Genomic DNA, 24832 nt, shown 5'->3' with positions numbered 1-24832 from the left:
TACGCTCCTAATACTGTATCTGCCCCAAACCCTTTAAATACCCTCCTAATACTGTATCTGCCCCAAACCCTTTAAATACCCTCTTCTAATACTGTATCTGCCCCAAACCCTTTAAATAACCCTCCTAATACTGTATCTGCCCCAAACCCTTTAAATACCCTCCTAATACTGTATCTGCCCCAAACCCTTTAAATACCCTCCTAATACTGTATCTGCCCCAAACCCTTTAAATACCCTCCTAATACTGTATCTGCCCCAAACCCTTTAAATACGCTCCTAATACTATATCTGCCCCAAACCCTTTAAATACGCTCCTAATACTGTATCTGCCCCAAACCCTTTAAATACCCTCCTAATACTGTATCTGCCCCAAACCCTTTAAATACGCTCCTAATACTGTATCTGCCCCAAACCCTTTAAATACGCTCCTAATACTGTATCTGCCCCAAACTCTTTAAATACCCTCCTGATACTGTATCTGCCCCAAACCCTTTAAATACGCTCCTAATACTGTATCTGCCCCAAACCCTTTAAATACTCTCCTAATACTGTATCTGCCCCAAACCCTTTAAATACCCTCCTAATACTGTATCTGCCCCAAACCCTTTAAATAACCCTCCTAATACTGTATCTGCCCCAAACCCTTTAAATACCCTCCTAATACTGTATCTGCCCCAAACCCTTTAAATAACCCTCCTAATACTGTATCTGCCCCAAAACCTTTAAATACGCTCCTAATACTGTATCTGCCCCAAACCCTTTAAATACCCTCCTAATACTGTATCTGCCCCAAACCCTTTAAATAACCCTCCTAATACTGTATCTGCCCCAAACCCTTTAAATAACCCTCCTAATACTGTATCTGCCCCAAACCCTTTAAATAACCCTCCTAATACTGTATCTGCCCCAAACCCTTTAAATACCCTCCTAAATCCAAACCTCCTAACTGTGTGACCCATCAAGCGGTTTTATTTAAGAATATTTAATAGAACAGTTACAAAGAGTTGTATTATGATTCATTCAAGACCAACATTTAATAACTGTAAATTATTATGACATCTCCATATGTGCCCTTTGGCCATTCTGTGGAAAAACAAATTCACTTATTCCTAGTATAAAATTATATTCCTCAGATTCAGTACTAATGGTGAGAGTTAAATGGAAGTCTCCTCAGATTCAGTACTAATGGTGAGAGTTAAATGGAAGTCTCCTCAGATTCAGTACTAATGGTGAGAATTAAATGAAAGCCTATTATACTTTCCTCTGACTTGGCATGACCACATACTTGTTTAATTTATGTTACAAGTCACACTCCTGTTAAGTTACTGAAACAAACAAAGAACAAAGACGCCCATTGATTATCTTCAGTATAAACTACCACAGAGCAGGTAGCTGCTTGCTTTTACGTTCAGGTAGGACTGAAACCACTGTACTTGTCAGAACATGTAACACAACAAGCTCAGAGAGCACCGTTTGACTCTCACTCACTCATACCTTCAAAAGCATTTTATTTCTATGAAACAACATCTTACAAAAAATACACATGACGTTTTAGAATATAGACAAAAATAAGTGATTGATTGTTACATAACAATAACGTTCTGGATAGCAAGCCACACCAGAAACCATGATAGGAGAGAGACGGTGATTAGCAATGCTGATAGTACATTACTGACTTGAGGGCTCCCAATGTCTTTAAGAGAGAGTGGCTAAGAGCTGAGAGAGAGAGAGAGAGTCATCATGTATGCTATGTTGCTTCAGTCAACTATGTTCGCGGTTGCCCCTTCATGCTTGAAAACCTTTCTAACACTATATTACAATGAATCTATGATCAAATATTTACAATGGTCTTAAAATTCATGACTGGTTGTTAATATGAACAGAATGCCTTTATTCCATGTTCTAAAGAATGTTCCACAGAGTATCTGGTTCCCATGCCTGTTCAGTTAGTTAGAGTCAGCTGTTGTGCATCCTCCTCACATTGCTGCAAAACAAATCAGGAAAGAGAGTGGATCCTCCTGACATTGCTGCAAATAAATACCCATTCCTAGAACGCTTGGGCAGACTATGCACAAGTATGGTCATTTTTTAAAATATATATATATATATATATACTGGAAGGATGGTGGATATACTGTACATTTCGAATAGAGGATGAACCAGCCCAACGAACCAGCAACAACCCTTCCACTGCCCTCTTCAGTTCAAATTTCTGAGGCGTTATGGGGAAGTCAAGAGTACCTCCCCTGGCATGCCATGCTATCCCACTGGGAGAGAAGGAGGGCTGTTTGCCCAATCCATCCTCTCCTAAGTCCACAAGGGTCGTATTCATTAGTACACACCGCAGCAGTAGGTTTTCACAACGGAAAACGAAAACAACTGGTTCAAGTTCAGGTCGTCCCTCCCTGATTCAGTCCGTTTTCTTCCGTTTTGGTTTGTAATGAACGCAACCCAGTTTTATCAGGCTCATGAGAAAGGCTGAGGAAGGCTCTGGGGCTGCGTGGCTCACTATGTAGTGCACTACCTTTGACCAGGGCCCATTACCTTACCAGTAGTGCACTATATAGGGAATAGGGTGCCATTTGGGACGCAGACCTGGCTTCCCCCCTCAGACCACAGACACCCCCTGGCCAGGGCAGGTGAGAGCGGCGGCCACGTCGGGCCTCTCGATGCGGGCCAGCGCTGAGCACAGCAGTCCCAGGGTGGAGCCCTCCTGCTGGGCCCAGTTGGAGAGGAGGGTGTGTACAGGGGCCTCGCCGCGCCCAAACAGGTCCATCAGCTCGGGCTCGTAACCCAGCGCTGTCCCCAGGATCCTCCAGGAGCCTCCGCGGCCCTCGCCCCCCTCCTGGAGGAGACGCTCCACCTCCTCCTGTCTGTGGGGGGGCAGGTTGATGTACAGCCGGCTGTCCTGCTTACTGTCCCTCTTACTACCTGGGGGGGGTGGGGGTTAGAATACACAACAACAGACACAGATAGTCACAGCTCCATTCAACAGTTATAATAGATGAGAAAAGCCAGTTAGAAAAGACCTCTGACTGTAAGTTGTTCTGGATAAGAGTATCTGCTAAATGCCAAATGTGCTGTAAATTGAGAGAGATTAGAACATATATTCAACTTGGGCCTCTGTTCTCACTCAAGTAAAAGTGCAGTGAAACCGATTCCGTTGTAGTCTTGAGATGGCTGTTTGTTGTTACCTTTGCTTGGTTGGCTATCCTGCAGGCTGTGTGAGTCCAGGAACACTCCGCTGTCACTGTGGAGTTTCTCTCCTTCAGGAGTCGTCCCCAGCTCTGCAGCACGGGCTTTACTCAACGCCTGCTTCTGCTTATATGACGTCCAGCTGACGAGAGATGGGAGGAAACACTTTTACACTCTTTACTAAACATAACAACAGGATCATTTTATCACAACCTAGAACAGAAATACGAAAGGCTTGCAAACTCCCTCTAGCCAATGCTTACACCAATGCAATGCTTCAAAATCCATTTGGGAGAAGTGAGGAGAATCAGGATGCAGCCAATGAGACTGCAGTGTGTCTCCTGTGAACTCACCACTTGTAGGCGACGTAGAGCAGCAGGCCCAGCACCACGGCAGCCAGAACAGAAACGTAGACCAGGATGTTGTTCCTGCTCCCATCATCCTGAGGGGTGAACCCGGGGCCCCCGGGGGCCGCTCTTCCTCCAGGGGCAGGGCTGGCCTCGTCCCCCTCCTCGTCATTATCCACCAACCCTAACCCAGGCAGGCGAGGAGCAGTCAGAGGGCCGTCAGACTCAGGGGGACGAGACAGGATGTGGAGCTTCTTATCTGTAGGTGGAGAGAGATGGGAGACTGTTGATTAGAGAACCACTGAACCATGAAGGAAACACTAAAGATAGAAGTAGGCCACTTGACATATCTGTCCTTATCCCTGTCTCAACATCTAATCAATGACATATCTGTCCTTATCCCTGTCTCAACATCTAATCAATGACCTATCTGCCCTGTCCTCATCCCTGTCTCAACATCTAATCAATGACATATCTGCCCTGTCCTTATCCCTGTCTCAACATCTAATCAATGACATATCTGTCCTGTCCTCATCCCTGTCTCAACATCTAATCAATGACATATCTGCCCTGTCCTTATCCGTCTCAACATCTAATCAATGACATATCTGTCCTGTCCTTATCCGTCTCAACATCTAATCAATGACATATTTGTCCTGTCCTTATCCCTGTCTCAACATCTAATCAATGACATATCTGCCCTGTCCTTATCCCTGTCTCAACATCTAATCAATGACATATCTGTCCTGTCCTTATCCGTCTCAACATCTAATCAATGACATATCTGCCCTGTCCTTATGCGTCTCAACATCTAATCAATGACATATTTCTCCTGTCCTTATCCCTGTCTCAACATCTAATCAATGACATATCTGTCCTGTCCTCATCCCTGTCTCAACATCTAATCAATTACATATCTGTCTTGTCCTTATCCGTCTCAACATCTAATCAATTACATATCTGTCTTGTCCTTATCCGTCTCAACATCTAATCAATGACATATCTGCCCTGTCCCTGTCTCAACATCTAATCAATGACATATCTGCCCTGTCCTTATCCCTGTCTCAACATCTAATCAATGACATATCTGCCCTGTCCTTATCCCTGTCTCAACATCTAATCAATTACATATCTGCCCTGTCCCTGTCTCAACATCTAATCAATGACATATCTGCCCTGTCCTTATCCCTGTCTCAACATCTAATCAATGACATATCTGCCCTGTCCTTATCCATGTCTCAACATCTAATCAATGACATATCTGCCCTGTCCTTATCCCTGTCTCAACATCTAATCAATGACATATCTGCCCTGTCCTTATCCATGTCTCAACATCTAATCAATGACATATCTGCCCTGTCCTTATCCATGTCTCAACATCTAATCAATGACATATCTGCCCTGTCCTTATCCCTGTCTCAACATCTAATCAATGACATATCTGCCCTGTCCTTATGCGTCTCAACATCTAATCAATGACATATTTCTCCTGTCCTTATCCCTGTCTCAACATCTAATCAATGACATATCTGTCCTGTCCTCATCCCTGTCTCAACATCTAATCAATTACATATCTGTCTTGTCCTTATCCGTCTCAACATCTAATCAATTACATATCTGTCTTGTCCTTATCCGTCTCAACATCTAATCAATGACATATCTGCCCTGTCCCTGTCTCAACATCTAATCAATGACATATCTGCCCTGTCCTTATCCCTGTCTCAACATCTAATCAATGACATATCTGCCCTGTCCTTATCCCTGTCTCAACATCTAATCAATTACATATCTGCCCTGTCCCTGTCTCAACATCTAATCAATGACATATCTGCCCTGTCCTTATCCCTGTCTCAACATCTAATCAATGACATATCTGCCCTGTCCTTATCCATGTCTCAACATCTAATCAATGACATATCTGCCCTGTCCTTATCCCTGTCTCAACATCTAATCAATGACATATCTGCCCTGTCCTTATCCATGTCTCAACATCTAATCAATGACATATCTGCCCTGTCCTTATCCATGTCTCAACATCTAATCAATGACATATCTGCCCTGTCCTTATCCCTGTCTCAACATCTAATCAATGACATAACTGCCCTGTCCTTATACCTGTCTCAACATCTAATCAATGACATATCTGCCCTGTCCTTATCCCTGTCTCAACATCTAATCAATGACATAACTGCCCTGTCCTTATACCTGTCTCAACATATAATCAAGCCTCGACACATCTACCATTGGCACAATGTTTTTTGTTGTTGATAATAAGTCAATGACAGTGTATAACATGTGATGGTTGTCATACCTACAGTTGATACAGACACACAAACATACAGACAGACACAGAGACACAGACAGACACAGAGACACATACAGACACAGAGACACAGACACAGACAGACACAGAGACACAGACAGACACAGAGACACAGACACACAAACACAGACACACAAACACAGAGACACAGACAGACACAGAGACACAGACAGACACAGAGACACAGACAGACACAGACACAGACAGACACAGAGACACAGACAGACAGACACAGAGACACAGACAGACACAGACAGACAGACACAGACAGAGAGACACAGAGACACAGACAGACACTGTGAACATATTTGGTAACACTATTAACTAACTAACTAACTAACTAACTATCTGAACCTTGTTGCCTGAAATAACCCAGCAGCAGTAGTCTGTGAGGGCCTGTCAGCAACCAGCCCCCTCTGACCCTGCCAGCTACCAGCCCCCTCTGACCCTGTCAGCTACCAGCCCCCTCTGACCCTGCCAGCTACCAGCCCCCTCTGACCCTGCCAGCCCCCTCTGACCCTGCCAGCTACCAGCCCCCTCTGACCCAGTCAGCTACCAGCCCCCTCTGACCCTGCCAGCTACCAGCCCCCTCTGACCCTGCCAGCTACCAGCCCCCTCTGACCCTGCCAGCTACCAGCCCCCTCTGACCCAGTCAGCTACCAGCCCCCTCTGACCCCTGCCAGCTACCAGCCCCCTCTGACCCTGCCAGCTACCAGCCCCCTCTGACCCTGCCAGCTACCAGCCCCCTCTGACCCTGCCAGCTACCAGCCCCCTCTGACCCTGCCAGCTACCAGCCCCCTCTGACCCTGCCAGCTACCAGCCCCCCTCTGACCCTGCCAGCTACCAGCCCCCCTCTGACCCTGCCAGCTACCAGCCCCCTCTGACCCAGTCAGCTACCAGCCCCCTCTGACCCTGCCAGCTACCAGCTCCCTCTGACCCTGCCAGCTACCAGCTCCCTCTGACCCTGCCAGCTACCAGCCCCCTCTGACCCTGCCAGCTACCAGCCCCCTCTGACCCTGCCAGCTACCAGCCCCCTCTGACCTTGCCAGCTACCAGCCCCCTCTGACCCAGTCAGCTCCCCCCCCAAACCCCTCCTTACCCCTTCTACAGCCAGCCTATTTTAGGATCAAACACTGCTGGGGACTCCCCTGACCTCCACAGGGTCAGATGGGGTGACCTGTGTGTGTTCAGATGACCAGACTCCTGGGGAGATCCAGGCCACTAGGCAAAGGCTTAGTCATTTGGAGCCCAGTGAGCGGTTACCATGTTGGGGTCACCGGCGTGCCAAGGCCCTGGGGTCTGGTCTGGGGTAGTTAGGTTGTTAGGCCCAATTTAAGAGCTGTCGGCTCCGAGCCATTTGACTGCAGCACTTAAGAGTGTTTTTTTCTCTGTTGGACTGTGCTCATGTTTCCTCAAGAGTGTTGCTAAGTGTTCAGATTAGGTGTAGGTACAGGTGTTGGCCACATGTCCTCTCTCTCTCTCCCTCTCTCATTCAAAGGTGCTTTATTGGAATGGGAAACAGACACTATATATACAAAAGTATGTGGACACCCCTTCAAATTAGTCGATTTGGCTATTTCAGCCACACCCTTTGCTGACACGTGTATAAAACCGAGCACACAGCCATGCAATCTCCATAGACAAAAATTGGCAGTAGAACGGCCTTACTGAAGAGCTCAGTGACTTTCAACGTGGCACCGTCATAGGATGCCACCTTTCCAACAAGTCAGTTTGTCAAATTTCTGCCCTGCTAGAGCTGCCCCGGTCAACTATAAGTCCATACATACACACACCACACACAGAGACTCACCCATGCAGAGAGTGTCAGAGTTGAGCTGGCAGGCTCTGATCTCCACCTCGGTGTCAGAGCACTGAGAGCACGCCTGGCATGGCTTGGTGTTACTCTTCTCCTCTGAGAACGTTCCCTGGCGGCATGGTTGGCACTGGGTGTTCCCCTGGGCACCGCACGGCCTCACCGCCCCCTCGCCTCGCCCGCACATAGTGCAGGCGGCACACAGCCCCGCCACGCTCGTCCCATCCCGCCATAGGTAGAAGTGCTCGTCACAGTCACAGTGGGTATCCAGGGTGGCGCTGCAGGAGGCCAGCTCTGGGATGCCAGCCGGGCAGCGGGCACAGGGGAGGCACGGGGAGAGACCGTCTGATGGGGAGAACGTTCCTGGAACATACAGGTATAGTTGATTTGAATGTATCTCACGGTATTATCAATATGTATGTACCGTAGTTGTAAGTCTACTGGAGGAATGGCACAGGCAACAGCATCTGAACCCTATTGCCTCCATGACTCACCCTCAGGGCAAGGCTGGCACTTGGTGTCCTCCATCCCACACTCTACCTCCACCCCATGGCCTGGGGGGCAGTGGCTACAGCACTCCCCTGACTGGCTGAACTGCCCACTGACACAGGCATCTCCCAGGGCAACCTGGAAGGAGAAACAAAACAGTTAGCTTAGCATCAATTATCAGATAAGACAGACAGACAGACAGACAGACAGACAGACAGACAGACAGACAGACAGACAGACAGACAGACAGACAGACAGACAGACAGACAGACAGACAGACAGACAGACAGACAGACAGACAGACAGACAGACAGACAGACAGACAGACAGACAGACAGACAGACAGACAGACAGACAGACAGACAGACAGACAGACAGACAGACAGACAGACAGACAGACAGACAGACAGACAGACAGACAGACAGACAGACAGACAGACAGACAGACAGACAGACAGACAGACAGACAGACAGACAGACAGACAGACAGACAGACAGACAGACAGACAGACAGACAGACAGACAGACAGACAGACAGACAGACAGACAGACAGACAGACAGACAGACAGACAGACAGACAGACAGACAGACAGATAGATAGATAGATAGATAGATAGATAGATAGATAGATAGATAGATAGATAGATAGATAGATAGATAGATAGATAGATAGATAGCACCAGGGCCACAAAGAGCAATGCTAAGATGAAGGTAAGGTATGGTAAGGTAAGATAAGGTAAAGTAAGTGGTGTTCTCTAGGTGCTGCAGATGCCAGTGATGAGGGAACTATTTTATAGATCAAACTGATAAGTGGTAAGTGGTTGTGACAAGCCAACACATATATATACTAAAGACTAGGATGGAAGCTATGGGGACAAGCCAACACATTGACATGCTCAAGACTAGGATGGAAGCTATGGGGACAAGCCAACACATAGACATGCTCAAGACTAGGATGGAAGCTATGGGGACAAGCCAACACATAGACATGCTCAAGACTAGGATGGAAGCTATGGGGACAAGCCAACACATAGACATGCTCAAGACTAGGATGGAAGCTATGGGGACAAGCCAACACATAGACATGCTCAAGACTAGGATGGAAGCTATGGGGACAAGCCAACACATAGACATGCTCAAGACTAGGATGGAAGCTATGGGGACAAGCCAACACATAGACATGCTCAAGACTAGGATGGAAGCTATGGGGACAAGCCAACACATAGACATGCTCAAGACTAGGATGGAAGCTATGGGGACAAGCCAACACATAGACATGCTCAAGACTAGGATGGAAGCTATGGGGACAAGCCAACACATAGACATGCTCAAGACTAGGATGGAAGCTATGGGGACAAGCCAACACATAGACATGCTCAAGACTAGGATGGAAGCTATGGGGACAAGTTATGTTTGGAGGAGTAAGGGCACAAGCATATCTCTCTGCTGGTCTCAGTCAAGGCCAGTCCAGTTCCACCAACCAAAGCCTAAAAAAGAAGACCTCAAAGTTCGTTCCAGATGTGTGGAAATCAGAAAATCACTTACACACACACACACCCCTCTACCTGCCTCGCCATCGGACGGAAAGAATGGGGAGAAGGTGGGCGTATTGAAAATAGTCATTTTTATATTTTGATCTGGCTCTGTTTTCATTTCTTCAGAGTGCTGAGCGCTTATCTCCACCGGCCGGGTAATGGAGGGGCCAGCCTATGTCCCATATAACACCCTATTCCCTTTATAGTGCACTACTTTTGAACAGGGCCCATAGGGCTCGTCGGGCTCTCCTCAAAGTTGTGCACTCTATAGGGAATAGGGTGCAATTTGGGAGGCAGACCCAGTGTGTGTTAGACATGAGGGATCCATCAGACATTCCTAAGGGCTTATAGAGCCTAGTCAGCCTTGCAGGAGGGACTGGCTTTAAATCAGATGGCTTTAATCAGATGGCTTTAATCAGATGGCTTTAGACCCATGGAAAGAATAAAACCCAAAGGAGAAGGAATACACTGAGAGACATGAGAGGACGAAGGAAGGAGTAGAAGTGCTTCCTTCCTCCCACACTGACACATTCCACATGGGTGTGAATGACATTATAGTCACAATGTTTGTGTGTGTCTAAGTCTCTTGTCCTCAGACACAGCGAGGGGTGGGAGGAAGGGAGGGAGGGGGAGGGGGAGGGGAGACGGTTGTAGCCCCAGGCGGAGGTGTCAGTTAGCCCCTGCAGCCCAGCATGTGTGTGTCTTTTATGGTGAGAGGGGGCCTTTGATGTCCTGCAGGTGTGTGTGTGTGTGTGTGTGTGTGTGTGTGTGTGTGTGTCCCTCCCTCCCCTCACTCTGTCTGAGAACAAGAGATTTACACACACACTCCTCCCCTCCCCCCATCAAGGCCCTCATCTACAGCACACATCTGAAATGCCCATGTTGAGGGCAGATTGGTCCACTAGCCACTATCCCTGGAGCCTGAGTGCAGATTGGTCCACTAGCCACTATCCCTGGAGCCTGAGTGCAGATTGGTCCACTAGCCACTATCCCTGGAGCCTGAGTGCAGATTGGTCCACTAGCCACTATCCCTGGAGCCTGAGTGCAGATTGGTCCACTAGCCACTATCCCTGGAGCCTGAGTGCAGATTGGTCCACTAGCCACTATCCCTGGAGCCTGAGTGCAGATTGGTCCACTAGCCACTATCCCTGGAGCCTGAGTGCAGATTGGTCCACTAGCCACTATCCCTGGAGCCTGAGTGCAGATTGGTCCACTAGCCACTATCCCTGGAGCCTGAGGGTAGTCAGGCAGGAACTAACAGATGTCTAACAACTGACCTCCTGCTAACAGCTAAACAACCCTCTGATGTCTCTCTGACTGTATCCCAAATTACACCCTATTCCCTATATAGTACACTACTTTTAACAAGGGCCAATAGGGCTCAGGTCAAAACTAGTGCACTACGTAGGGAATAGGGTGTCATTTGGGACATACCTCTGTCTCTGATGTCTGCTCCAAGGAGCAGCGTGTGTCAACATGTGGAGCCTCCAACAAGCCCAACACACACAGGAACCAACGCACACACACACACACACAAACGCAAACACGGATGCACACATGCACGCACGGAAACACACACACACACACACACACCATGCCATCATTCCAGTCACAAAGCTGCACTAAAACAATTCCACCACTAGAAAGTAAACAGCTTTTAAGGGGAAAGAGGGCACGTTTCATTCCAAGAACAACAGCACAGAGGCTTTATTGCACCACTATCTGAGGAGCCAGACAACATGCGAACCTCAGCCAGCGCAGATCTGCAGTATCAGGATGATGGGGGCTCAGTTTCAACAGGTATTCATCTCAGAGATCACATGAGCTTCTACAGTGATCTGTGGTTGTCTTATCACTGGGATATGTGGTTGTTTTACCTACCTTAGTTGAATGCACTGACTGTACATCACTCTGGATATGAGTGTCTGCTAAATGATCACTGACTGTAAATCACTCTGGATAAGAGTGTCTGCTAAATGACCAAAATGTAAATGTAAGAATGGACCATCACATGGAGTGAGAAGAGCTTGGCTAATGGCTTCTAGTCTATTTCAATGGCCGTGTATTTAGTCTGTGTCCCAAATGGCACCCTATTCCCTACATAGTGCACTTATTTTGATCAGAGTCCTTCCTATAGGGTGCCATTTGAGATGCACAAGCCTTGTCGCAAACCAGGCTCCCTAAAACGGGAAGCCTGTGGAAGTTCCATGGCAGAAATCAGCTAAAGAGGGGTCAGAACTCGGTGTAAATCAGTGACGCATCACAACATGTCAAACCAATCAAATGCCTTGCTTGGGCGGAGCTCCAAAAGTGCTCACCAGATTAGTGCTGTAGGAGCAACAGTGTGTGAAGACAAAAAATGTCAACAAAACAAGCACTGGTGACAAAACATTTTAGAACGTTTGCAGCACGCTGGTTTTCACAGCATTTCTCTGTTGTTTCGAGATGAGCTAAAGCTGCAGCAAGAGGAGAGAATGCTGGCCATATCGATATTTTTAAGTTTGACGTTTCTGAAGTGATATTTGGCTATAAAGGCTAGCACGATGAGACAAGAAGTAGCTAGCCACAATGAGGTTCATTTTGAGAAAAGTCAGCTAACCTTGTAAGCTACCCAGGTATAACTAACTACTAGCTAGTTACATTTCTCTCACAATTATAAAGCCAACAAAAATTGTATAAAAACAGCATATTATTGACCTAAAAGGTTAGCTGTGTTTGCCAAGTTGCTAGCTTATCCAGGGTCAGTGATACATAGAGCAACCGTGTACTGTCTATCTATGGGAACAACTGCAACCTTTTTGCTAGCAACATTGCTAAAATGAATGAAATAAAATGTCAGCACTTAAATGGCATGTACAAAATCTGGTATATGGGTTGCCTCATATACATTGTCTACTGGTATCATTTTAAATTGAGAACATACAGTGCCTTCTGAAAGTATACACACCCCTTGACTTTTTCCAAGTTTTGTTGTGTTACAGCCTGAATTTAAAATGGATTAAATACAGATTTTGTGTCACTGGCCTTCACACTATACTCCATAATGTCAAAGTGGAATTAAGTTTTTACACATTTTTTACAAATTAATTAAAAATGAAAAGCTGAAATGTTCAGTCAATAAGTATTCAACCCCTTTGTTATGGCAAGCTTAAATAAGTTCAGGAGTAAACATTTGCTTAACAAGTCACATAATAAGTTGCATGGACTCTGTGCGCAATAATAGTGTTTAACGTGATTTTTAAATGACTACCTCATCTCTGTACCCCACACATACAATTATCCATCCACTGAATGATACATATTTTGTGGCAGCGATGCTGTCTGGTAGCGTCTCCAACTGCTGCTTCATCATGTTATAGACCAGAGACGGAGGCTGGCAACAGCACACACACACACACGCACACGCGCACGCGCACGCGCACGCACACACACGCACACACTAAGGAGAGAAAGTCCAGACAGGGTCCACTCCAGCTCTACTTTGCTCTGCAGAGACGGACCCATTGGCATTTCCTCTACTTGCTGACCAAATATAGAATTAAATATTCCCCTCCGTGCACCAGTTTAAGGGGTGGAGTGTGTGCGTGTGTGTGAGAAAGTGTGTGTGGGCGAACATCCACACTGCCCGGGGCTTAATGACCACAGTAATCAGGACTGGGACTGACAGAGCTCCGATTTATGGACCTCAGTAGGAATGTGTGACCTGTGTAAAATATCTCAGTACTAGCCTACGGAACGGGAACAGGCAGTTGAGAAAGTCAACATCTAAAGTGAGCTGATTTGCATATGACATCAGAGTGGAATCTTGTTCCAAAAAAAGTGCTGACTTGTTAGAATTTTGATTATGCACTAAATTAGAATCGTTGTGTACTGTTCTGTTATGCTAGCCTATATAAACTCTTTTCAGACTGCTATGTGGTAGCTCAGGACTTTCTTATATACAGACACATGCAGCCTACACTGTCGACACCTCCTTGGCTCAAGGACCATGAGAAAAGAGAACACAGACCTGATCGGTCTCCTCCAGGGCCACTGGAGAGAGTTGAGGGGCTGCAGTTGCTCTCTCCACTTCGGTAGTAGAGGAGTTGATTCCCTGGTGAGAGGAGACCACCATGGAGACCTATCTGCTTTCAAAAGGGGCTATGAACTCCACGGCTGTCACAGTCACTCCGTCAACACACACACATAAGCAATGCACACACACGCACACACAAGCGCATGTACACTCATAAGCATGCAGTCACACACACACCCCCTAAAGCCACCCTTGGGCCTTTTTGAAGTGTGATCCCATTTGATATGATGCATGACTCCTTGGCTGCAGCAGCCTAGTTTCCACGTGTGAGTGATGAGCACATGAAAGGGTGGGGAGCCCCAGGAGGCAGGGGCTCTCTCTCAGCACTGACACTGACCCCTGACCCTCACACCCTGGGGACAGCAGCATTAACAGCAGCGTGGTGTCACCACCTCCACCTCCACCCTGACACCGACCCTGACACCCTGGGGACAGCAGCATTAACAGCAGCGTGGTGTCACCACCTCCACCTCCACCCTGACACCGACCCTGACACCCTGGGGACAGATGCATTAACAGCAGCGTGGTGTCACCACCTCCACCTCCACCCTGACACCGACCCTGACACCCTGGGGACAGATGCATTAACAGCAGCGTGGTGTCACCACCTCCACCTCCACCCTGACACCGACCCTGACACCCTGGGGACAGATGCATTAACAGCAGCGTGGTGTCACCACCTCCACCCTCACACCCTGGGGACAGCAGCGTGGTGTCACCACCTCCACCTCCACCCTGACACCCTGGGGACAGCAGCATTAACAGAAGCGTGGTGTCACCACCTCCACCCTGATGCCTCCAGCAGACAGAGGAACAGGAGAGCCCTGTAGTGCACTATATAGGGAAAAGGGTGCCATTTGGGACGCACAAACTATTTACATTGACCAACCCCCCCCCCTTATTTGTTTTTACACTGCTGCTACTCGCTGTTTATTATCTATGCATAGTCACTTTGCCCCTACCTACATGTACAAATTACCTCCACTAACCCGTACCCCCGCACATTGACTCGGTACCGGTACCCCCTGTATATAGCCTCGTTATTGTTATTTTATTGTGTTATTATTTATTTTTTACTTTAGTTTATTTAGTAAATATTTTCTTAACTTTATTTATTTAACTGCATTGTTGGTTAAGGGCTTGTAAGTAAGCATTTCACAGTAAGGTCTACACCTGTTGTATTCGGCGCATGTAACAAATAACATTTGATTCGATTTGATTTGACATAATCGCCTCCATTACTCATTATCCTATCGGCCCTGGTCAAAATGTGGACCTATCAGCGCTGGTCAAAATGTGGACCTATCAGCCCTGGTCAAAAGTAGTGCACTATATTGGCAATAGGGTGCCATTTGGGACATATCCACTAAGGCAAAGAGATGGGGAGGGAGGGTGGGGGTGGAACTAGAGCTGCTTTCCTGTCTGCCTGGTCCATTATTTTCATCTGATTACTGTCATCAGCAGTAGCAGGTCATCTTTAAAAAGTCAAAGTTAGGAATCTGGACCTTTTTTTGTTTTTTTCCCATGTTGTTTGTTTTGTTCCAGTCAGGGAATATGCTGAGCTATCCATCTCCTCCTAACAACATGACAAACTGCTGGATACCAATAGCCATGCCACTGCAGACTAACAAGCAGGATTCCAATGTATTATTAAAGTTCTCAAAATGCTGACTTACTACTGTCTCTCTCATAAAACATGTCGCTGTGGGAAAGCAAAGCGGTGGTCGGGAGTTCAAGTGAAAACTAATCTCATACCCCCTACAGAAATCTGCTTAGCGTCTAAATGGAAATTCACTTTACTGTTCTGTTACAAACATGGTGCCCCTTCTCTCTCCACAGACTGAGAGAAAATTATTATAATTGCTTTGCTCCGGATATCCAAACCCCAGCAATAGTTTAACTCATGACGCATTTCTCCCAGAAATTGCCGCAAGGAACGACTCTGGCACTATCTATGAATTGCAATAGAGTTCGGTAATGTAACAGAGAACCTTGGACAAACAAACCATTAACATTAGTGGGCCAGTGTGACTCAATGAGAAGTATAATGACTTCAATAAATTTAGATTAGAAAAAACATTCATATTAAGCAGAGAAACACAATTGGATAAGTTTTTTCTTTTCCATTTTTTCTTTTCAAACAAAGGTGCGTTTTGGGGAACCCAAACTTTTAAAAATATATATATTTTGTTTTCCATTTAAACGGAACGTTTGTTGATATTATCCCCTTATTAAACAGATACATATCTTTCCAGGGTCACATGAATGCAGAGCATATAATGATCTGATGGCGTTTTATCTCTAGTGCTTTGATCTTGAAGAAAGGGTTAGGCCCTGGGAACATGACAAGACATGAGCTGCGGCCTCTCCTCTCTACTACAGGCCCTCAGGTCTATTGGAGTTGAAAGGAGATGAGTGTCAAATTGTCCTCTGCTCCAGCTGTGGAAAGGATTATTTTGACACTTTGATCTGTACAGATCAAATCTCTCTTATCACTTTAACTACCTGCATTGACGTTTAAATTACACAGTCTTATCATTGACGTTTATATTACTAAGTCTTATCAATTGGTAAGGAAGATCAACTAAGATTAGAAAAGAAAAGCAGAGTTTATCTCTGAGTAGAAGCAGGAGAGAGGTAGATGATGGCGATACGTCACATACTGCAGCTATACAGAACACTGTCAACGTAGAGTGAGAGTAGGCTAGATTACAATGTAACACAATCAAGATGCAAGGCATGTAATTGCAATGTAGCGCGCGCGTAATTCCAACGTCGTTACAATTTAGCCAAAATCAATCGCTTTACGCACATTACTGAATTCACCTCGTGTTGGATGGTAATGTGCGTTACTATACATTGCACTGTCAGCAGAAAATAACAGGGACGGAATTGATATATTCGTGTATTACTGTACAGTAGCCTATGAGATCTATTAGTGAGTTACAGCCTATGTATATCAGGAATAGGAGCGACATGACACTTACCTTCACGAGCAGAAAAAGTGTGCAGACAAAAGCCGCAGCCATATTCCGGTTCTTCACCGATAGAGAATCCCGTACAATGAGTTGGCTATACCCTTTCAAAAGTATTCGGGATCCAAGAAGACTTCAATAGCCTACTCCGTGAGATAGATGCCAAAAAAGCGCACCTCGGTTCCTAAAAATTATTCGCAGCTGTCACGCCACCACTTTGAAATGTAACAAGAACACGACAAAATGACAGCATTTTTTGAACAGCATCAAAGTATCCTACACATACCGTAGAAGAAAAATTGCCCCAAAAATCAACAGCTAACGTTAGTCCGAGTGCCGCAGAAGAATTGCCCCAAAACTCAACAGCTAACGTTAGTCCGAGTGCCGCTTCTCATCAGTGAAATCAACTTTCATGAAAGCAAACGTCAGGAAAACAGTAACAATCCTCTACTTTAGGCTACACACAATCTACTTTTACCGTAGACAGTTTCTTTGTTACATTCCCTACAGTTGAGTCACACTTAAATCTTTGTTGGCATGTTCCTCTTGCAGTGTGTGAGTCTGAAGCGCAGCGTTTTGGCCCCAAACGTCAAGCGCTTGGTTCACTATCAACGCCTACAGCTCTCTACCGCAGGAGCCCCGTCCTCGCTTTGTGATTGGCTGATACGCGACGGCAATAAACACATTGAAGTGATATTCAAATGGTAAAGAAACTTGATACCCTGTAATTAACAAAGGGGATAAATTACGGAAATTGCCTTTGGATTCTGTTTAAAAAATGGAAGGTCGGACTTTTATGTAGCCTAGGCTGTATTTTGCGGTCTTAATTTTTAAAACCCTTGTTATTTTTCCAAGAGACTGTCTTTCTTATTAACATAAATAACACAAATAATAGCCTATATTTTTTGTATATAGGTAAACAAGTACATGCTTATAAAATTATAATATGTTGTATATAAAGTATATAGGATAATTAGGATTCAATGTACACTACAAGTCAAACGTTTGGACACACCTACTCATTCAAGGGTTTTTCTTTATTTATTTTTTTACAATTTTTCATTGTAGAATAATAGTGAAGACATCAAAACTATGAAATAACACATTTGGAATCATGTAGTAAACAGTGTGGAAAAATCACCCTGATTAACTCTTTAGAAAAAAAAAATTCAATTTTATTTGGAACGGCAAGCCAGACAAAATTAAAAGAGCATATTTATATAATGAATATGAATTCGGAGGACAGAAATTATTAAATATTAAAGCATTAGACCTATCACTAAAAGCTTCAGTCATACAAAAGTTATACTTAAATCCGAACTGGTTCTCAAGCAAATTAGTAAGATTGTCTCACCCAATGTTCAAGAAAGGCCTTTTTCCCTTTATTCAGATTACAACCTCTCACTTTCAGTTATTTGAAAAGGAAATAATCTCCCAAATGTCACTATTTCTAAAACAAGCCATAGAAAGTTGGTTGCAATTTCAATTTAATCCTCCAGAAACGACAGAACAAATAATGCAACAAATATTGTGGTTAAACTCAAATATACTAATTGACAAAAAACCTTAATTTTTTGACAGAATGTTTAAAAAAGGTATAATCTTCGTAAATTATATCATCGGTAGGACTGGTGGAGTTATGTCGCACATGCAGCTAACAAAAACATATGGAAATGTCTGCTCTACCCAAAATTACAACCAAATAATTGCAGCCTTACCGCAAAAGTGGAAGAGGAAAGTGGAAGGGGGAGAAAGTAAGGAACTTGTCTGTCGGCCTTGCATTAAAGAACATAATTGGTTAAGGAAAACTGTGATAAATAAAAAAGTATATCAGTTTCACTTAAAGGATGTAGCTCAGTTGGTAGAGCATGGCATTTGCAACGCCAGGGTTGTGGGTTCGACTCCAGTATAAAAAAATTATAATGTATGCACTCACTAACTGTAAGTCGCTCTGGATAAGAGCGTCTGCTAAATGACTAAAATGTAAATGTAAAATGTAAGGACCAAAGGATTGACAGCCGTCCCATTTAGATTGCAAAATAGTTGGGAAGAGATCTTTGATGTACCGATCCCATGGCATAGTGTTTATGAACTGACACGAAAAACGACACCGGATTCAAAAATTAGAATATTTCAATTTAAATTATTATATAAAATTATTGCTACCAATAGAATGTTATTTATATGGGGGATACAATCTTCCCAGCTCTGCAGATTTTGCTGTGAAGAGACAGAATCATTAGATCATTTGTTTTGGTTCTGTCCATTTGTAGCTTGTTTTTGGACACAGGTCCAGGAATGGCTAAAGGATTGCAATATTTACCTGGAACTAACCTTGCAGATAGCATTACTGGGTGATCTGAAAAGTCATAGTCAATCAATCAATAATATAATAATACTTTTAGCAAAAAGTTTATTTTTAATTCACAATCTGTAGAAGCAATGAGAATAGAAAGGTTCAGAACGTTTGTAAAACATCACAGTACGGTTGAAATATATATGGCAAATAGAAATCCTATATGGATGGTGTTAAGAGATAGATGGGGGGTATTGAATAGAGTTGAAGGATGGGACTAATAACAAATAACAACAAATAATAACAAAGATAGCTAATAATGTAAGCATACTGTGTCCATAATAAGTATATAGGTTGTATGTTGGGAGCTTTTGGGATAGAGCACAGTTAGAAAGATATGGCATATAGAAGCAACCGGATGGACATCATGAAAATGATCGGAGAGGTTGAGAGTAGAAGAAGTTCAGGAGCAAAAAATAAATAAATATATATATATATATATATATATATATATATATATATATATATATATATATATATATAATAGAATTATTGTAAAATGAACTCTGTCCATAAGGTGTAGATAGTAAGTATAGACGGGAAGTAGAGGCCTGGGCATTGTTGTTCACTAATTTACTCCAAGTAGGGAAAGGATGGTGGGGTTGAAAAGTAATAAAGGGGAGTATACAGTGGGGGAAAAAAGTATTTAGTCAGCCACCAATTGTGCAAGTTCTCCCACATAAAAAGATGAGAGAGGCCTGTAATTTTCATCATAGGTACACGTCAACTATGACAGACAAAATGAGAAAAAAAAATCCAGAAAATCACATTGTAGGATTTTTAATACATTTATTTGCAAATTATGGTGGACAATAAGTATTTGGTCAATAACAAAAGTTTCTCAATACTTTGTTATATACCCTTTATTGGCAATGACACAGGTCAACCATTTTCTGTAAGTCTTCACAAGGTTTTCACACACTGTTGCTGGTATTTTGGCCCATTCCTCCATGCAGATCTCCTCTAGAGCAGTGATGTTTTGGGGCTGTCTCTGGGCAACACGGACTTTCAACTCCCTCCAAAGATTTTCTATGGGGTTGAGATCTAGAGACTGGCTAGGCCACTCCAGGACCTTGAAATGCTTCTTACGAAGCCACTCCTTCGTTGCCCGGGCGGTGTGTTTGGGATCATTGTCATGCTGAAAGACCCAGCCACGTTTCATCTTCAATGCCCTTGCTGATGGAAGGAGGTTTTCACTCAAAATCTCACGATACATGGCCCCATTCATTCTTTCCTTTACACGGATCAGTCGTCCTGGTCCCTTTGCAGAAAAACAGCCCCAAAGCATGATGTTTCCACCCCCATGCTTCACAGTAGGTATGGTGTTCTTTGGATGCAACTCAGCATTCTTTGTCCTCTAAACACGACGAGTTGAGTTTTTACCAAAAAGTTATATTTTGGTTTCATCTGACCATATGACATTCTCCCAATCCTCTTCTGGATCATCCAAATGCACTCTAGCAAACTTCAGACGGGCCTGGACATGTACTGGCTTAAGCAGGGGGACACGTCTGGCACTGCAGGATTTGAGTCCCTGGCGGCGTAGTGTGTTACTGATGGTAGGCTTTGTTACTTTGGTCCCAGCTCTCTGCAGGTCATTCACTAGGTCCCCCCGTGTGGTTCTGGGATTTTTGTTCACCGTTCTTGTGATCATTTTGATCCCACGGGGTGAGATCTTGCGTGGAGCCCCAGATCGAGGGAGATTATCAGTGGTCTTGTATGTCTTCCATTTCCTAATAATTGCTCCCACAGTTGATTTCTTCAAACCAAGCTGCTTACCTATTGCAGATTCAGTCTTTCCAGCCTGGTGCAGGTCTACAATTTTGTTTCTGGTGTCCTTTGACAGCTCTTTGGTCTTGGACATAGTGGAGTTTGGAGTGTGACTGTTTGAGGTTGTGGACAGGTGTCTTTTATACTGATAACAAGTTCAAACAGGTGCCATTAATACAGGTAACGAGTGGAGGAAAGAGGAGCCTCTTAAAGAAGAAGTTACAGGTCTGTGAGAGCCAGAAATCTTGCTTGTTTGTAGGTGACCAAATACTTATCTTCCACCATAATTTGCAAATAAATTCATTAAAAATCCTACAATGTGATTTTCTGGATTTTTTTTTCTCAATTTGTCTGTCATAGTTGACGTGTACCTATGATGAAAATTACAGGCCTCTCTCATCTTTTTAAGTGGGAGAACTTGCACAATTGGTGGCTGACTAAATACTTTTTTTCCCCACTGTATATATAAAAAAATAAAAAATAAAAACATGGGGGATTGGAAGTGATGCAGACAATTACATTGATAGAAGATACAATCTATCTGCAATATTAAGCTGATCCATTCCCCCCCCCCAAAAAAAATTAATAATAATAATAATAATAAAAAAATTAATACAAAAATGACAAAATAAATATAAATAATAATTACAAATCAAATCATTTAAAAAAACAGTGTTAAAAAATTCACAATATATTGTATATTAGAGATTCTTCAAATAGCCACCCTTTGCCTTGATGACTGCTTTGCACACTCTTGGCATTCTCTCAACCAGTTTCATGAGGTAGTCATGTGGAATGCATTTCAATTAACAGGTGTGCCTTCTTAAAAGTTAATTTGTGGAATTTCTTTCCTTCTTAATGCGTTTGAGCCAATCAGTTGAGTTGTGACAAGGTAGGGGGGTATACAGAAGATAGCCCTATTTGGCAAAAGAGCAAGTCCATATTATGGCAAGAACAGCTCAAATAAGCAAAGAGAAACGACAGTCCATCATTACTTTAAGACATGAAGGTCAGTCAATACGGAAAATGTCAAGAACTTTAAAATCAAATCAAATTTTATTTGTCACATACACGTGTTTACCAGATGTTATTGCGGGTGTAGCGAAATGCTTGTGCTTCTACCTCCGACAGTGAAGTAATATCTAACAAATAATATCTAACAATTTCACAACATATACCCAATACACACAAATCTAGTAAGGAATGGAATTTAAGAATATATACATATATGGACAAGCAATGACAGAGCGGCATGGACTAAGATACAGTAGAATATTATAGAATAGAATGCAGTATATCCATATGAGATGAGTAGTGCAAGATATGTAAACATTATTAACGTGACTAGTGTTCCATTTCTTTAAGTGGCCAGTGATTTCAATAGGCAGCAGCAGCCTCTAATGTATTAGTGATGGCACTTTGAAAGTTTCTTCAAGTGCAATCGCAAAAACCATAAAGCGCTATGATGAAACTGGCTCTCATGAGGACCGCCACAGGAATGGAAGACCAAAGTTACCTCTGCTGCAGAGGATAAGTTCATTAGAGTTACCAGCCTCAGAAATTGCAGCCCAAATAAATGCTTCACAGAGTTCAAGTAACAGACACATCTCAACATCAACTGTTCAGAGGAGACTGCGTGAATCAGGCCTTCATGGTCAAATTGCTGCTAAGAAACCACTACTAAAGGTCACCAATAAGAAGAAGAGACCTGCTTGGGCCAAGAAATACAAGCAATGGACATTAAACCGGTGGAAATTTGTCCTTTGGTCTGGAGTCCAAATTGGAGATTTTTGGTTCCAACCGGCGTGTCTTTGTGAGACGTGGTGTGGGTGAATGGATGATCTCCGCATGTGTAGTTCCCACCGTAAAGCATGGAGGAGGAGGTGTTGGCCCCGTGTAGCTCAGTTGGTAGAGCATGGCGTTTGCAACGCCAGGGTTGTGGGTTCGATTCCCACGGGGGGCCAGTATGAAAAAATGTGTGCACTCACTAACTGTAAGTCGCTCTGGATAAGAGCGTCTGCTAAATGACTAAAATGTAATGTAAATGTGTGAGGGTGCTTTGTTGGTGACACTGTCTGTGATATATTTAGAATTCAAGGCACACTTAACCAGCATAGCTACCACAGCATTCTGCAGCGATACGCCATCCCATCTGGTTTGCGCTTAGTGGGACTATCATTTGTTTTTCAACAGGACAATGACCCACCACACCTCCAGGCTGTGTAAGGGCTATTTTATCAAGAAGGAGAGTGATGGAGTGCTGCATCAGATGACCTGGCCTCCACAATCCCCCGACCTCAACCCAATTGAGATGGTTTGGAATGAGTCGGACGGCAGAGTAAAGGAAAAGCTGCCAACAAGTGCTCAGCATATGTGGGAACTCCTTCAAGACTGTTGGAAAAGCATTCCAGGTGAAGCTGGTTGAGAGAATGCCAAGAGTGTGTGCAAAGCAGTCATCAAGGCAAATGGTGACTATTTTAAGAAACTCAAATATAAAATATATCTTGAAAACACTTTTTTGGTTACTACATGATGTGTTATTTCATAGTTTTGATGTCGTCACTATTATACAATGTAGAAAATAGTAAAAATAAAGAAAAACCCTTGAATGAGTAGGCGTGTCCAAACTTTTGACTGGTACTGTATAATATTGTAACCTAACACTTGTAATACCGCTAAATAGGCTAAGCTCTACTATAGTAGCCTATCGAAGCACAAACACTGACATTTAGCTAAGGCCTAAATAATGTCTGGGCTATTTAATTAATGCACTATTTGTAAGTCGCTTTGGATAACAGCTTCCGCTAATGACTGGAATATACATGTAATAGCCCAGACATTATTTAAACTGATGTCAAATATTCAGGGAAGGCATATGGTATAGCCTCTATATTTTTGGGTTTTTGGACAAGCTACCTCTATACATAAATTATTTCAGTTACTTCTTAATTTTAGTAGCTTAGAATGTAGTCTAGGCTACATTACAGTAGCCTATTGTTACGTCCCAAATGGTACCCTATTCCCTATATAGTGCCCTGGTCAAATGTAGTGCAGTAGATAGGGAATGGGGTGCCATTGGGACGTACCAACGGTAGCTTACCAGAGTTGTAACATATCAGTGACCTTCTCTGTTGATTTTCCTTTCCTGGCTGTCTCTTCTCTTCTGTCTCTTTCAGGCAGACAGTCTTTGAAGTGCTACTGCTATTGTGTCTGAGCGATGTCTCCATTTGTCCCCCTCTGAAGTCACAGGACCCCCGTGTGGTGCCTTCCTAACTATTTACAAGGTGTGTCATTCACCCAATGTTTATCTTATAAATCATTTAAAAGATCTAACATTAACTTTAAATGCTGCTACTTTCTGCATGCCTGGGTCACACCCATAAAATGGATGACCTCTGATTCTAACTAATAGGCCTAAGCTAAATATCAGTGTTTGTGCTTCGACAGGCTACTACAGTAGAGCTTAGCCTACTTACTGCTATTACAAGTGCTAGGTTACAATATTATATATTGACATCCTAATTATCCTATATAATTTGTATACAACATATACTTTAATAAGCATGTACCTACACTATATATACAAAAGTGTGTGGTCACCCCTTCAAATTAGTGGATTCGGCTATTTCAGTCACATCCGTTGCTGACAGGTGTATAAAATCGAGCACACAGCCATGTAATCTCCATAGACAAATATTGGCAGTAGAATGGCCCATACGGAAGAGCTCAGTGACGTTCAATGTGGCACCGTCATAGGATGCCACCTTTCCAACAAGTCAGTTCGTCAAATTTCTGCCCTGCTAGAGCTGCCCCGGTCAACTGTAAGTGCTGTTATTGTGAAGTGGAAACTTCTAGGAGCAACAACGGCTCAGCCGTGAATTGGTAGGCCACACAAGCTCACAGAACGGGACCGGCGAGTGCTGAAGCGTGTAAAAACTGTCTGTCCTCGGTTG

The 24832-nt window shown here is 43.9% G+C and overlaps 1 protein-coding gene across 1 annotated transcript; it reads right to left on the bottom strand.

Annotated features, from left to right (window-relative positions):
* Positions 1 to 962: 962 nt before the first annotated feature.
* LOC121556910 (tumor necrosis factor receptor superfamily member 16) lies at positions 963 to 17327 on the bottom strand. The gene is made up of 6 exons (XM_041870794.1): positions 16766 to 17327; positions 8173 to 8305; positions 7676 to 8041; positions 3549 to 3801; positions 3195 to 3337; positions 963 to 2931 (listed from the first exon to the last, which is right to left on the bottom strand). Exons 1-6 carry the CDS (start codon positions 16805 to 16807, stop codon positions 2609 to 2611), a joined length of 1260 nt encoding a protein of 419 aa, XP_041726728.1. The 5' UTR covers positions 16808 to 17327; the 3' UTR covers positions 963 to 2608.
* Positions 17328 to 24832: the final 7505 nt, after the last annotated feature.

This window comes from Coregonus clupeaformis, chromosome 28, assembly GCF_020615455.1.
Source record: "Coregonus clupeaformis isolate EN_2021a chromosome 28, ASM2061545v1, whole genome shotgun sequence".
NCBI lineage: Eukaryota > Metazoa > Chordata > Actinopteri > Salmoniformes > Salmonidae > Coregonus > Coregonus clupeaformis.
Note: the sequence above shows the minus strand (reverse complement) of the source record. Positions and strands in the feature narration are given on the sequence as shown.